Source organism: Ylistrum balloti, unplaced genomic scaffold (assembly GCF_031769215.1).
Source record: "Ylistrum balloti isolate Yb309-2 unplaced genomic scaffold, AGI_CSIRO_Ybal_v1 Utg369754, whole genome shotgun sequence".
Lineage (NCBI taxonomy): Eukaryota > Metazoa > Mollusca > Bivalvia > Pectinida > Pectinidae > Ylistrum > Ylistrum balloti.
In genome coordinates, this window is record NW_026781956.1 from 77,285 (window position 1) to 91,353 (window position 14,069).

General features: G+C 35.7%; 2 protein-coding genes across 2 annotated transcripts in view; one reads left to right on the top strand and one right to left on the bottom strand.

Moving 5' to 3' along the window:
• LOC132543414 (uncharacterized) overlaps window positions 1-6,970 on the top strand; it is a 30,705-nt gene extending 23,735 nt beyond the window's left edge. Inside the window, exons 7-10 of the mRNA XM_060206916.1 lie at window positions 446-678; window positions 2,570-2,730; window positions 6,326-6,498; window positions 6,900-6,970. Of these exons, the coding sequence (XP_060062899.1) occupies window positions 446-678; window positions 2,570-2,730; window positions 6,326-6,498; window positions 6,900-6,970 (638 nt within the window). The remainder of the gene's footprint in view (window positions 1-445; window positions 679-2,569; window positions 2,731-6,325; window positions 6,499-6,899) is intronic.
• Window positions 6,971-10,460: 3,490 nt separating this feature from the next.
• On the bottom strand, window positions 10,461-13,660 carry LOC132543400 (alpha-tectorin-like). Its single transcript, XM_060206900.1, has 4 exons — window positions 13,516-13,660; window positions 12,620-12,825; window positions 12,334-12,526; window positions 10,461-10,738 (listed from the first exon to the last, which is right to left on the bottom strand). Exons 1-4 carry the CDS (start codon window positions 13,658-13,660, stop codon window positions 10,461-10,463), a joined length of 822 nt encoding a protein of 273 aa, XP_060062883.1.
• Window positions 13,661-14,069: the final 409 nt, after the last annotated feature.

A 14,069-nucleotide genomic window follows, 5' to 3' on the forward strand; every position in this document is an offset into this window, starting at 1 on the left:
AGTGTTGTGGATGTTTACATCAAATGTGTCACCATAATCAGAAAAAGAAATGGAAATGAATTCAAACGTGTCAGGCTGTCAGTCATTACGACCTGTGTTAGCGTTCGGCGTGAAGACGTCGACGAGCACGAAAAATTCCCGGTCAAAGAATTTTTCACCGTTTCAGCTAATCAAAACGCGTGTAGAGTTAATAAACTCTTTTGCTTAAACAGCATTTTTAATGATTAATTGATGCTTTTAGAGTTAAATATTATACTTCTTTAGCATAACATGGTAAGTACGCAAACTAGGACTAGTAACTACACGAGGTCTGTTATTGTGAATTAATGTATATTTGTTAGCTAGCAGATGTACTTATTAAATTATACAATTTTTCTATTATCTATCATTATTCATTTTTAAAAGTGTCAGATGAAATATTCTGAAACAAAATGTTTTATCCTAGTAACTCAGCCACCCCCGCCTGACAAAGAGGAGAAACGAGTGGGAGATTGGTTTATGGTCTATAGGGCTCAAGCAGAGAATGAACGTGAAGTGGCTTTCTCGTTCGTTCATCCCTTTGGCACCAATGAATTCAACGCTCTTCCTGGATGTTTGTCAACTAGTGCCTCATCGAAGTGCAATGGTAACTACCGTCACTCCGCCATAGACAAATGGAGGTCACTCGGTGTTCAGAGGGTAAGTACCAGAAGTCGGCGGAAAGAAGCAGATATTCCCTGCCGCTCCTTTATATATCACTTCTACGAAAATACCTACCTAAAAACCTCACTCTGATAAATAACTTGTCCTGTCGAAACCAAACTACTTTCACAATAGTGCTGTTAACATACGTATAAGTAAACCCTCTAAATGATTCATTGCACAGTCTTGAACAGATTCACTTTGGAAATAATAATGTCGAAATCAGTTAGAGTTATCAACCTATCACAAACTTCAATATCATTAGATTGTATAAGGTAGCAAATTTGGCTGTGATGTAAATGAACGAAACATCAACTTTGAAAATAAATACCTTACCGTAAGGTGACTTACTTTCTTGTTCTTACACTTGTTATGAGAGCTCTCCTCTTCAAGAAAATTTAACGGCGGTACAAATTGTATTATATGACTGTGAACTATACTGAAGCGTATTTCGTAAAAAAAAATCAAATTCAAATCAAAGAAGAAATACATGCAGGACGATATCATAAAAATGACTTCTTTGTCGAGTTTGGTGGTAACAGACTGTTCGTACACATATGGAAATTAACTGCGCCACTCTGCTGGCTGACTTGTTATTGTTTTCATACGAGACTGAATCTATTAAAGTGCTTACCAAATCAGGCCACAAAGACCTTTGAAAGTCGTTTAATTTCACTTTTAGATATATTGACCTCTTGCCTTTAAATAACAAGAATTTTATTGACCACGTCCATCGTATATATCCACCAGAGTTGGAAATTATGACTTCTACATCAGCTGCTTACCTTGACAGATTTCCACTAAGCTATATGATAAACATGATGATTTGTAGACTTTCTATTTCTGGATAGCAATATCATTGCATCTCCAACCTATGGTACCTGCATGCCACAGTTGAGTCGATATTCAATTGACTGTTCGCATTATCACGATTTTCGTACATCTGACGTACAAACTTGTAACATAGTGTTTGAAAAGATGCAGGTTGATGAAAAATTTTTGGGGAAGTTTTATGGTCGCCATAGTTATCTCATTGAGAAATATTATATTTCTTTGTGTGATATGAGATGGACTTGTTTAATGCTCGTTAAATTGCCTGTTGATTCCGTTGTTGTGTACCTTGTCCTCATTTGAGTACGTGACATTACTTACTTGAATTGACCGCGGTTTACATGCTGCGTGTCGCCGATAAAGCAGGAGACACTTAATCTTCTAGAACACTTGGTCTTACTTTCCTAGTACTTTTTCAGAAATCTCCGTGCAAATCTTTCTTTTGTTCATGTTTTATACAAACGATATCTTCATTATTACTACAGTAAAGAACTCGCTCATTTTGAATTTAGCTTTTAAAGGTTATTATCATTCTTTCTTAAGACAAATTTAAATATTCCATCAAATAAAAGTAAAGACAGAAGAAAGTGAAGAAAACATTTAGACAGCAATAACAGACGCACAAGTATTCGGATCGCAATATAGGAAGACTTCGATATGACACGTATTACTCAGTGTGACAGATAGAATCTAGTAAGTAATATTGACGATATGGTCCAATGTTGATACTGGATCCTAAGAAACAAATGTTCGTTGTTTGCGTAATGCAGGAAAAAATATATGAACAATAAAGTAATAATGTATAAGTAAACACGGGGTAGCCAGAACTTATAGGTATGTCATAAGCTTATCTATCCACTTCCTGGAAGACTCACTAATAAGGATACTTGATATGATACCATGTTTTATCTACCGAATCAAAATGCCACCCTAACCCAATGATTTACTGCAATTTGCTAATAACATTATGATTGTTTAAATATGTAATAAGGCTAATATCTATCTATTGAAAATGACAAAGCCGCCTGTGTATGCGAAGTGTTTTATTTTTGCTAAGGTGAAACTAGAGCTATATAAAGGAAGCGTACCGGTAGCATTTATAATATTCGACGGCAAAGACACCGAGGCAACAAACTGGTTCAATAGGAAAAAAGTACTGTCGTCTTCCTGGACGGATATACGGACTCGTGGTGACTTCTTCAGTTTTTTTGGCCGCAAGTAAGTAATATGTGAGGTGTTTCCAATACCATACTAACCATGTTGACACTGTTTGTGGTCGGATACTGTCCTGTTTGTTTGTTCGTAGGCTGTTATTGTTCGCGTTTACATTAAAAGAGCACCAATATCCAAATTAGAAAACTACAAGACGACAATAACGATGTAAAAGAGGGAAGGTGGTCGAGTGGCACCTGCCCGACAAAGTGGTTTTTTCCAGGTACTCCAGTTTCATAAAAGCCCTTGAGTGCTTACATCCGGACCAGCTAGAGTGATTAGTATAAGACATTGTTTCGCACTTATTGTAAAATAAAGTTTATATTTACACACATTGTTTATTCTAAGGGCATTAACCCAATTTCAAATTAAGAAACGCTTCATTTTCAGGATATAAAACATCAGCAGATTTTATCATTTGACTAAATGGTATAACTAAGTAGGATACATTAGCTGTTTCAGAAACAGTTGCTATGACAACACTTTACTGACCTCTGATTGGTTAGAATTTAAATATTATCCGATTTTTACCAATTTTATATATATGGGTATAAGTGGCTGACAAATATCACTTTGTTTTCATTGCCATGACAACCATGCTACGGCAACTGATGGCCTCTGATTGGTTGACATTTAGATAATGCCCGATCTTGACCAAATTTGCTTTATAGGGAGAGTAGGGGATGGAAAACATCACAGTGTAGGCTTTGCTAAGGATAATTGTGGCCTCTTATTGGTTGAAATTTAGATATTGACTGATTTTTACCTAATTTTGTATATTAGTGTATTACGAAATATCAAACATTTAATTTCAATTGTAACTGATTTTTGTGCAAATCTAGTATATAGTATATAGGTCTTTGCATCTGCAGTGGTATTAGCCATTCTCAGAATGACAGTTGTAGATTTTTAGATCGTTTGACCCGAAGGGTCAAAATGACCTATAGCAATCGTGCTTCGTCCGTCGTTGTGTGCCGTCCGCCGTGCGTCGTTCGTCATGCGTAAACTTTTTCTTTAAAACCTACTCCTCTTTCATACCAGGACGTATTCCAACCAAATTTGGTTTATGCATTATTTGGTAAACGTTATCACATCTTAAATTCAGAATTATGATTCGACTCCTAGGGGTCTAATAACGGGGCCCCAAAGGGTGAGGTTCTGAAATTAGATGTAAAACCCCGCTCCTCCTTTCTGCCTGGGTTGATTTCAACAACTTTTGGCCTGATTAATCAGTTAGGGTAGGCAATTAATTCTTTAAATTAAAAAAATTGATTCGATCCATAGGAAGTTGATGGCAAGGCACAAAAAGGGGAAATTAGACGAGTTTTGCTTCGAAATGCTACTCTTTCTTAATGCTTGAAATTTTTTTATCCTAATTTGGCCTGAAACATCAATGAGAGTGGGCAATCATTTCTTAAATTCAGAAAGTTGATTCGACGTCAAAGGACATGGAGGTAGGGCACAAAAAGGGCAAGTTAGACAATGTTTTGCTTCAAAATGCTACTCTTTCTGAATGCTTGAATGGATTCGAACTAAACTTGGTCTTTGAAAGAAGGTAATTATTTCTTAAATAACGAGAGTTGATTTGACCCCTAGGCACCTGAAAGCAGGGCCCTATAAGAGACAGACAATGTTTTGCTTCAAAATGCTACTCCTTTTTAATGTCCAGGTAGATTTCAACCAAATTAGGCCTGAAACATTATCAGTGAGTGGCAATTATATCAAATATGAAAGAAATGAACCTGAGAATATACTGACCAATTGTTATTTATTTGCTTAGTTCCAAAATCCAACATTGCTCATTTAGAACTACTGCTCAATAAGTTTTATTAGCACCAATGAGAAAAATTATTTAGAGTTTGATTTTTTAAGAAAAGAGACGAATTGCTGTTATTTTTCAGCCTGATTAAAACTTCATCATGATAACCACAGACGCAATTTTGTAACATGATTATTCAACATTTTTATGAACAGAAACTACCAATGATGATGTTTCTGATACTTTCAAGGAATGTTATTAATTTTAATTCGTCAGATTTGTCAGACCACCGTCAACGAGTTCTTTGGTTTGTCCATCCATTCGTCGATGACCGTCAATGGCCATGATCCTCTTGTTTTGTTATTCAAGATTGAACGTATAAAAATAGTTGATCATAACAATGTGATAAGACCATTGCCATTTTCTTTGATTTTACGTTTATGTTAAGTAAGATATTTATTCACCATTTTTATCTTCTTCGCCCGTTGAATTCGTTCTTTTCCAAAAACGAAACCATCAGGAACAGCCTTTCAATAAGCTGTACGATCGGTGTGACGATATCGATCTGCCTAATTGGAATTCTAGACAAAACATATCTTCTCCGTCGAACATCGATAGATATAACAAAAATGTGATGGATGTTTATGTGTAATCACTGATCAGTCTTCTAATAACTGTTAGTTACTATAACCTCGATCAGAAATACTTGCTGAGAAGCCAGTTCATGTTTTGATAAGTATATAGCCATATTTTCTGATTTTAATGTTTATGGATTTGTTTGCCATGTTTAGGTATTTTGCACGATTTTGTGTTGCAAATAATATGTTTGGTTCGGATTTCTTCGGTTTTTAATTTGTTCTTTACTTTAAGTTCATCCTCAACTTCTCTCTGTCGTAGTTGTCGTAGTTGTCGTCGTGTAGATTTCTGATTGACAATGACGCTTGTGTCTTTCTCTCTGAAGTCGAAAGTTACACTTGTGAACATCTTTTTTGGCACAACAATTACTGTACGAACTTTTAAATTTCAGGATCAAGTTACATACGTATATTATATATGTGAATGAAGACAAACCCCTGTAAGCTCATCAGTGTCAAAAAGGATTTTCCTGTCTCTTCTTTCTGCATTTCCGCCTTTTTGTCCACGATGCGAACGAGCCGTTAGCTTACGTGATCACGGATATTTTGGGACATGTGTAACACTGTATACTGTTAAGCCTAATGTAATAAGTAATAATCTAATTCGATCGGCTAATAATGAATGATATCACTGAAATAACACTACCCTTGGTTATCACCGATCAAACGAACCAATGACGATATACAGAACATCGATTAGCAATGACTTTTCACATAATTACGTAATCGTGTTATAATTTTGAATGGATGAAGACATGCAGTTAATTTAAAGTATTTCAACATTTTTCAGAAGTCAAATTCTTCAGTAAAAAGAACGAAATCTAATATAGGAGTCCCTTTTGGGTCGCCACCATGGTCATTATTTTGTTTCCTTCTTGATATTTAGTTTTGATGAATGCTTTTAAATTTTTTCTCTGCCCGCTTAATTGTTGTACAGTTTCACCGCTTACTAGCAGTTCGATATTTTCCTTGCTGTTTGATATTGTCCATTAGGTATTGTCTGTTAGATTTCTTTGTCTAAGCAATTAATTATGTTAATGCCGCTGATATGGATGGACATTTTCTATCTCAGAGAAAAAGTCTCCAAGAATTCATCACTACGACTGACATTATATATATTTTAAGGTTTACATAAACTATTACACTGTAGACTTTGAACAGTTGTTCCGCTCTACCGATTGTACATTAGACTGTTTTGTCGTAATAGGGACGAGCTTGTGAACAGACGTCTGTTTATTAACAAGGCATCAAGTTCATGTAAAGATGACGAAGGATGGCTGATTGTTGCGGAGTCAAAAGGAGAATGTCCCTATGATACCAATGCCAAATACCCCGTCTTTCTCTTTTCCAGTCACTCTAAAGCAAGCCTCTATGAAGAGTGTAAGTAAAAAGGTTGTATAGAACTGTTACAGCCAGTCTCTATTAGGACCATAAGTAAAGATATTGTACAGAACATTAACAGCGAGTCTCTACTAGGACCATAAGTAAAGATATTGTACAGAACATTAACAGTGAGTCTCTAATAGGACCATAAGTACAAATTGTATAGAACATTTACAGCAGCCTCTACTAGGACCATAAGTAAAAATACTGTACAGGGTCTCCACTAGGACCATAGGTAAAGATATTGTATAGAACATGGGTAGGGGGATTTAAATGGATATTGATTCAAAACGTTATTCACTTCAGATATTACGTTATAGTTTGCCGATTTACAGTTGTTTTCGGTTGCATTTAATGTAATGGAATAATGTATCGAGGAAACTTTTTTCTGCTTACAGACGGACAAAAGGCGGAAATACTAGCTATTTATTTGGATGCAGATGGCCTTAAACAACCTGTCAGACAATAGCCTGGACGTATTTTCTACATCAAAGAAGTTTACACCAAAGGCTGGTGATCATTGATATCAATCCTGTTATATTTAATGGGTCGTTACTTTAATCGTTAATACAGTTCTCGGTTATTTAAATAAAACTGTTTATAACTGTTGTGAGAAAGTCGTTTTAAATTGTAGTAAAAGTATCAACTTATAACACATCATGTGCGTGTGTATTAATACACGTTTGTTTATGGATCTACACGTTTGAGAAATATTCGAAACATTCAGAACTGAACTGTTGTTTAGGTGATGATTTTTGGAAAGGCTACATTGTAGATCTGTTGCTACACTTCTTTTTCGGACACAGGCGTCAGAATACGTGTAGCAAGAAAAAGAGTTTCCATGCAATTCGAAATTTTACGGTCTTTTGTTATTTTCTCAACAACTATACATTTTCGTCTTTCTTTAAAAGTTAATAGTTTAATACTTAGATATTTGGAAAATAAGGTTGTGAAATGCTTTAATCTGGATAGCAACCAAAAAATGAAAAATTTGAAAAATGACAAAATCTTTATTTGATCATATTCTAGTACAATATGTTTTTAATTTGTTTTTAAGAATGTGCTTGGATACAGAAATTTCGAGTGTATTTTTCAAGATTAAATTGGAGGGGCTTGTTTCAATTAATTTTTGCTGTATTTATTGTCATGGCCAGTTCTTGTTCGGAGATCGAAAAACAGGCTGAAGTACATGTTTTCGAGCTCTAATAGTTGTCGGTTGTTCACAAATTTGAAATTTATCATTTGAGTGTTAATTCGGCAAAGATTTTGTTGGTACCCAGCACTTCCAGATTTATATTCAAGAAAAATACCTTAGCAGCGACTAAACTTTGAAAATGATGACGATATTAACCGAATCAGGCCATCAACTACGACGTCTTAAATTGAAGCCTTCAAGTAAAAATTCTTTAAAACGTGATGAAAATTTTTTCAGCTCATAAGTGCAACTAAGAATGTGTAATATACAGAAAATAGATTTATCTTCAATTGAATAATGAACTACTTCCGGTCAAATATCAGAGGTGTACATCCTTAATTCAATGAGAAAAAACCTACCGGTGTTGCTGTCATTGGAGAATTAAATTACATATTACTAAAATGTACTGAATCAAACAAAGTTAAGCTATGCTTTGTTGGGTATGTTATGACACATGTTGACAGTATGGTTTGTTGGGTATGTTATGACACATGTTGACAGTATGGTTTGTTGGGTATGTTATGACACATGTTGACAGTATGGTTTGTTGCGTATGTATTGACACATGTTGACAGTAAGGTTTGTTGGGCATGTTATGACATATATTGACAGTATGGTTTGTTGGGTATGTTATGACACATGTTGACAGTATGGTTTGTTGGGTATGTTATGACATATGTTGACAGTATGGTTTGTTGGGTATGTTATGACATATGTTGACAGTATAGTTTGTTGGGTATGTTATGACATATGTTGACAGTATGGTTTGTTGCGTATGTTATGACACATGTTGACAGTATGGTTTGTTGGGTATGTTATGACACATGTTGACAGTATGGTTTGTTGGGTATGTTATGACACATGTTGACAGTATGGTTTGTTGGGTATGTTATGACACATGTTGACAGTATGGTTTGTTGGGTATGTTATGACATATGTTGACAGTATGGTTTGTTGCGTATGTTATGACACATGTTGACAGTATGGTTTGTTGGGTATGTTATGACATATGTTGACAGTATGGTTTGTTGCGTATGTTATGACACATGTTGACAGTAAGGTTTGTTGGGCATGTTATGACATATATTGACAGTATGGTTTGTTGGGTATGTTATGACACATGTTGACAGTATGGTTTGTTGGGTATGTTATGACATATGTTGACAGTATGGTTTGTTGGGTATGTTATGACATATGTTGACAGTATGGTTTGTTGGGTATGTTATGACACATGTTGACAGTATGGTTTGTTGGGTATGTTATGACACATGTTGACATGTTGACACATGTTGACAGTATGGTTTGTTGGGTATGTTATGACACATGTTGACAGTATGGTTTGTTGGGTATGTTATGACATATGTTGACAGTATGGTTTGTTGGGTATGTTATGACACATGTTGACAGTATGGTTTGTTGGGTATGTTATGACACATGTTGACAGTATGGTTTGTTGGGTATGTTATGACACATGTTGACAGTATGGTTTGTTGGGTATGTTATGACACATGTTGACAGTATGGTTTGTTGGGTATGTTATGACACACACATGTTGACAGTATGGTTTGTTGGGTATGTTATGACACATGTTGACAGTATGGTTTGTTGGGTATGTTATGACATATGTTGACAGTATGGTTTGTTGGGTATGTTATGACATATGTTGACAGTATGGTTTGTTGCGTATGTATTGACACATGTTGACAGTAAGGTTTGTTGGGCATGTTATGACATATATTGACAGTATGGTTTGTTGGGTATGTTATGACACATGTTGATAGTATGGTTTGTTGGGTATGTTATGACATATGTTGACAGTATGGTTTGTTGGGTATGTTATGACATATGTTGACAGTATGGTTTGTTGGGTATGTTATGACACATGTTGACAGTATGGTTTGTTGGGTATGTTATGACACATGTTGACAGTATGGTTTGTTGGGTATGTTATGACACATGTTGACAGTATGGTTTGTTGGGTATGTTATGACATATGTTGACAGTATGGTTTGTTAGGTATGTTATGACATATGTTGACAGTATGGTTTGTTGGGTATGTTATGACACATGTTGACAGTATGGTTTGTTGGGTATGTTATGACACATGTTGACAGTATGGTTTGTTGGGTATGTTATGACACATGTTGACAGTAAGGTTTGTTGGGCATGTTATGACATATATTGACAGTATGGTTTGTTGGGCATGTTATGACACATGTTGACAGTATGGTTTGTTGGGTATGTTATGACATATGTTGACAGTATGGTTTGTTGGGTATGTTATGACACATGTTGACAGTATGGTTTGTTGGGTATGTTATGACACATGTTGACAGTATGGTTTGTTGGGTATATTATGACATATGTTGACAGTATGGTTTGTTGGGTATGTTATGACACATGTTGACAGTATGGTTTGTTGGGTATGTTATGACACATGTTGACAGTATGGTTTGTTGGGTATGTTATGACACATGTTGACAGTATGGTTTGTTGCGTATGTTATAACACATGTTGACAGTATGGTTTGTTGGGTATGTTATGACATATGTTGATGGTATCATTTTGTTGTTGTTTGTCTTTAAAGAAATGGAGTCGTTATTTGCGCTTCCATGAACTGCGTGTTGCAGTTATGATAAACTATTCTATTCTATTGTTGATTTCAGTGTTATCCAAGTATGTCATACTAAGTAATTTAACACCATGAACATTGTCACACTTAAATACTTTATTTCATACCTTTCTGCTATTAGTATTTTACAATTTAGTGACCGGGACAATTACACACGCGCTCCTTGATAGTGACAGTAGCGTTGTGGTGATTCAGTGAAAACGATGCACAATCCTCGTAAGTTTCTTTGCCCTCCATCAATGTCACGTGACTAGATTTTCCCGTGAAATGGATGTAGGATCGATCCTTCATGGTGTACACTAGATAATTACAGTCGTTGTTATGTCTGGATTTGAACATGCATCGTCCTGTCAGCTTCACAGTCGCCTCACAGTCTTTAGTGGTTTCTACTACGTTACATGTTTTCTCAGCTGTAAAACACAGTGAAGTACGTATTTAATATTACAGTGGAAACCCATCCGGAACAGAAATAACCAAATGATAAATTTGTATATATTTATATATGCCTGTGAAAAAGATCAATATATGTAATAGGTTAAACACGTATAAAGTGTTTTGTAACCATGGAAATGTGTTAGTCGGCGGAAGGGGAATAGTAACATATGTTTACCTATGGGCATATCAATATAAGACAGAGGTTGGGGACAGTAAAATATCTATCCATGAGAGCAACTTCAGTATGAGGTGCTTGGAGAATGGTAACCTTTATTTGCCTTCGGGGTAATATCAATGTAATTTGGGGGATGAAAAAGCAATATATATCATACCACTGATATCACCAGTTAGAGGGAAATAAAAAAAACTATTCTGTATATTCAGCAGACAGCCCAGATGTAAGTCATTAGAAAAAGTATCTAGCATATGTAATAATCTAGCATGAACTATGGTATACTTCAGGGGGAAAATATGTACCCCGCCGACAGTATCAAGGATGAATTAGAAAAGTGCGTGATATTAGAGGAAATATGCCACTATGTCGCAGTGTGGGAACTTAATCCATGTAAAAACTATAGACAACGATAAATTACGCACATGCCACATTTTTTGGGCAGCAAATCTGTAAGAAGCGGGTAAACATGCAGAAGGATTTAGACGTAATAGCTCTCTAAGTTCTTAAATAGTTAATAACACACTGTAGCAGGTAAAATTAAAATTTCTTGAAAAGCAGAAAACTTAAGTAAAGAAGAAAAGTATGATAAAGATAAACTGTGAACAAGCCTAATTCAAAGCTCACAGCACATTTAAGCCATTTCGTTAAGAACAGATAAGATTCCAGTCTACCTCGATAAAACCCCATTTAAACGTGGCAAGCAGGTTACGGCAAACCTCGGGGACTTCAAGTCCACAAGCAGTGTCTATCACCTGCTATCGTATATATTGTACACAAAGTGGGCATTCTCGAATCTGTGTCTACACACCAAAAACTAGCTTTTCATGCAGTGACATTTTCCTAATGTTTACACGTGGTCATGTTTTGAAGGATTTCCGAGTTGGAATTTGCTGAAACGTAAGTAGTGTTTTTACCAATGACAATGTTATTGATTTTAAGGCAGGTGCTCAGAAATAAATCCCTTCTATAAAGTTGTGGTGTTAGGTTGGAATTAGTAGTATTTTTGCAATTTTAGCATTTTGCGATTAGGTAGCCATAGGAGTCACATTTAGAAATAAGAGGAACTTTTTCTTCCTCTGCTATAATAAGTAATTATTATGTAGTTTATAAATATATATAGATGAAAGGACGTATTTTTCATAACCAAGCTGCTATACTTGTATATCTCAAACATGACCAAAAATTTCAGAAAAAAAAAATCATTGTTTCCTGTGTTACCTTTATACTATTTACAAATTGGAGTCATTGGACCCAAAACAAGTTATTGTTGCCAAAAGCCACATTTGCGCTAGAGTTGCTAATTTTATCCATTCCATTCTCCCGTAGGAAAACTGCCTTGTGGACATCTATGATTTGTATGTCCAATATTTGTGACGTATAGAAAACGTTTCTTACGTGTGCATGTTTGGTATCCATCTCCAATGAAACCAGGTTCACAGACACAGTTGTAAAAGCCATCCGCCACTTTACATGTTGCCCACTGATTACATCTTTCTCCTGATTCGATGACTTCAAAGCGGGCCTTTCTACCCTTTTTGACACATTTCTCCAAAGTAGTGCAGTCACTAGTACGACGAATGGAACCCAGCTACAAAAAAGAGCAATAGGTACTGCGATGTTGTAGACGTAAAATGGCAGAAGAATATGATGAAGATTGATAAGTAAAAGAGGACGCCATTACCTTGTAATATCTGCCATTTTCTTGACACCCACAATCTGTCTTGCGCACACATGTGTCCCCACTTGCGAAAAACCCAGCCTTGCACACACATCCGTCTACCTTTGGTCTCGTACATCTTCGTGCTGCTCTCTTGTTGACGCACGAGTTTGCACATCCCTTGGTAATGGCTCGGTACACAGAATTTTTGGGACAATTCAAACGCTTCCCTGAAATCGAAACATGTTACCTTTTATTACGTATGATTGTTGGTCATGTAGTATTATATCAAATAAATGCTAGTCACATTTGTATTTTACGCGTTGAAGATAACGTTTGCTGCAAAGATATCAAATATGAACATGTATTATACCTTTAATGTACCTGTATGTGGATGAGTGCTTAAAAATATATTTCTTATTCGTAGCCATGTAAAAATCGTCACGAGGTTAATCAGGTTAGATGAGTTTTGAAATTATTCGAAGATGCAATTTTTTTCAGAACGACATAATTGGGGCGTATTTGTTTGAACAGCACATTACATATATTTTCACACGAAGCATTTTTATTGATGTAGCTCCATTCCTGCATTTTCAACAAAATCCTGGTTTCAAAATGTTTGATAATGAAAACAGTTAAATTTCCGTTGGTCGTACACGAACACGATCAAGCTTCTGTCCCCATCTGATTTTAGAAATTTGTCTTTCGTCTTTCTTACACCTAAGTAACGGCATCTATAGATTTTTTATTTGTGATTTCGTCTCTAGGTGGATGCATAACGCTGGTCATGAGGACAATACGTTGAATTCAAATGATACGACGGTAATTTATACACATTACCACATCTTCCAATTTACAAAAAGAATCCTTTTATACAAACAGAATATCCCTTAAACAGAATTGTGTAATATTCAACTCACTGCAAAACGGCGTTCTCCACCTAACTGGTTTGTTCATTCTGCTACACCATGCTGCGTATCCCTCTAGCACGTTACACAGCACCCGCTCTCTAACTTTTCCCTTTTTGAAGCTGTGGCAGTAATCCTTAACACAGACGTCGTACATAGCTCTTGCCAGAAACGGGTTTGCCTTGATACACTTCATGAATCTTGAACGTTTCACGTTAGGATGAAGCTGACCGCATTTTTTTCCTCTCTTGGCTATCTTCATGCTACGGGCGTTACAGGGTTTAGGCGTAGTCACATGACACCTACAGAAATAAATTAATATTATTCATAATATTAATCAAAAAGTAATTAAGATTTTTATCCGATTCCTATATCCAGTATATCCAATGATAAACTTTAATGTATATTTTGACCAGCACCCTTATTACTAAGTAAACACTATAAGATATTAGCTCAATTAAGTCCTGACTTTGAGTGTTTCGTATTATCATCGAAGGTTGGGTACTCAGACAAGACATAAGCATCGGTATTTGAAAACCCTTAACGCTATTTTAATACTTAACAGT

What these genes read in the sequence shown, in the direction of transcription:
- LOC132543400 (XM_060206900.1), bottom strand. Translation starts at nt 13,660, where the DNA reads ATGTACGACGTCTGTGTTAAGGATTACTGCCACAGCTTCAAAAAGGGA. An exon ending in GTGGAGAACGCCGTTTTGCA is followed by an intron (nt 12,826 to 13,515) that starts GTGAGTTGAATA and finishes TTTCGATTTCAG; the next exon opens with GGAAGCGTTTGAATTGTCCC. An exon ending in TGGATACCAAACATGCACAC is followed by an intron (nt 10,739 to 12,333) that starts GTAAGAAACGTT and finishes TGTGTTTTACAG; the next exon opens with CTGAGAAAACATGTAACGTA.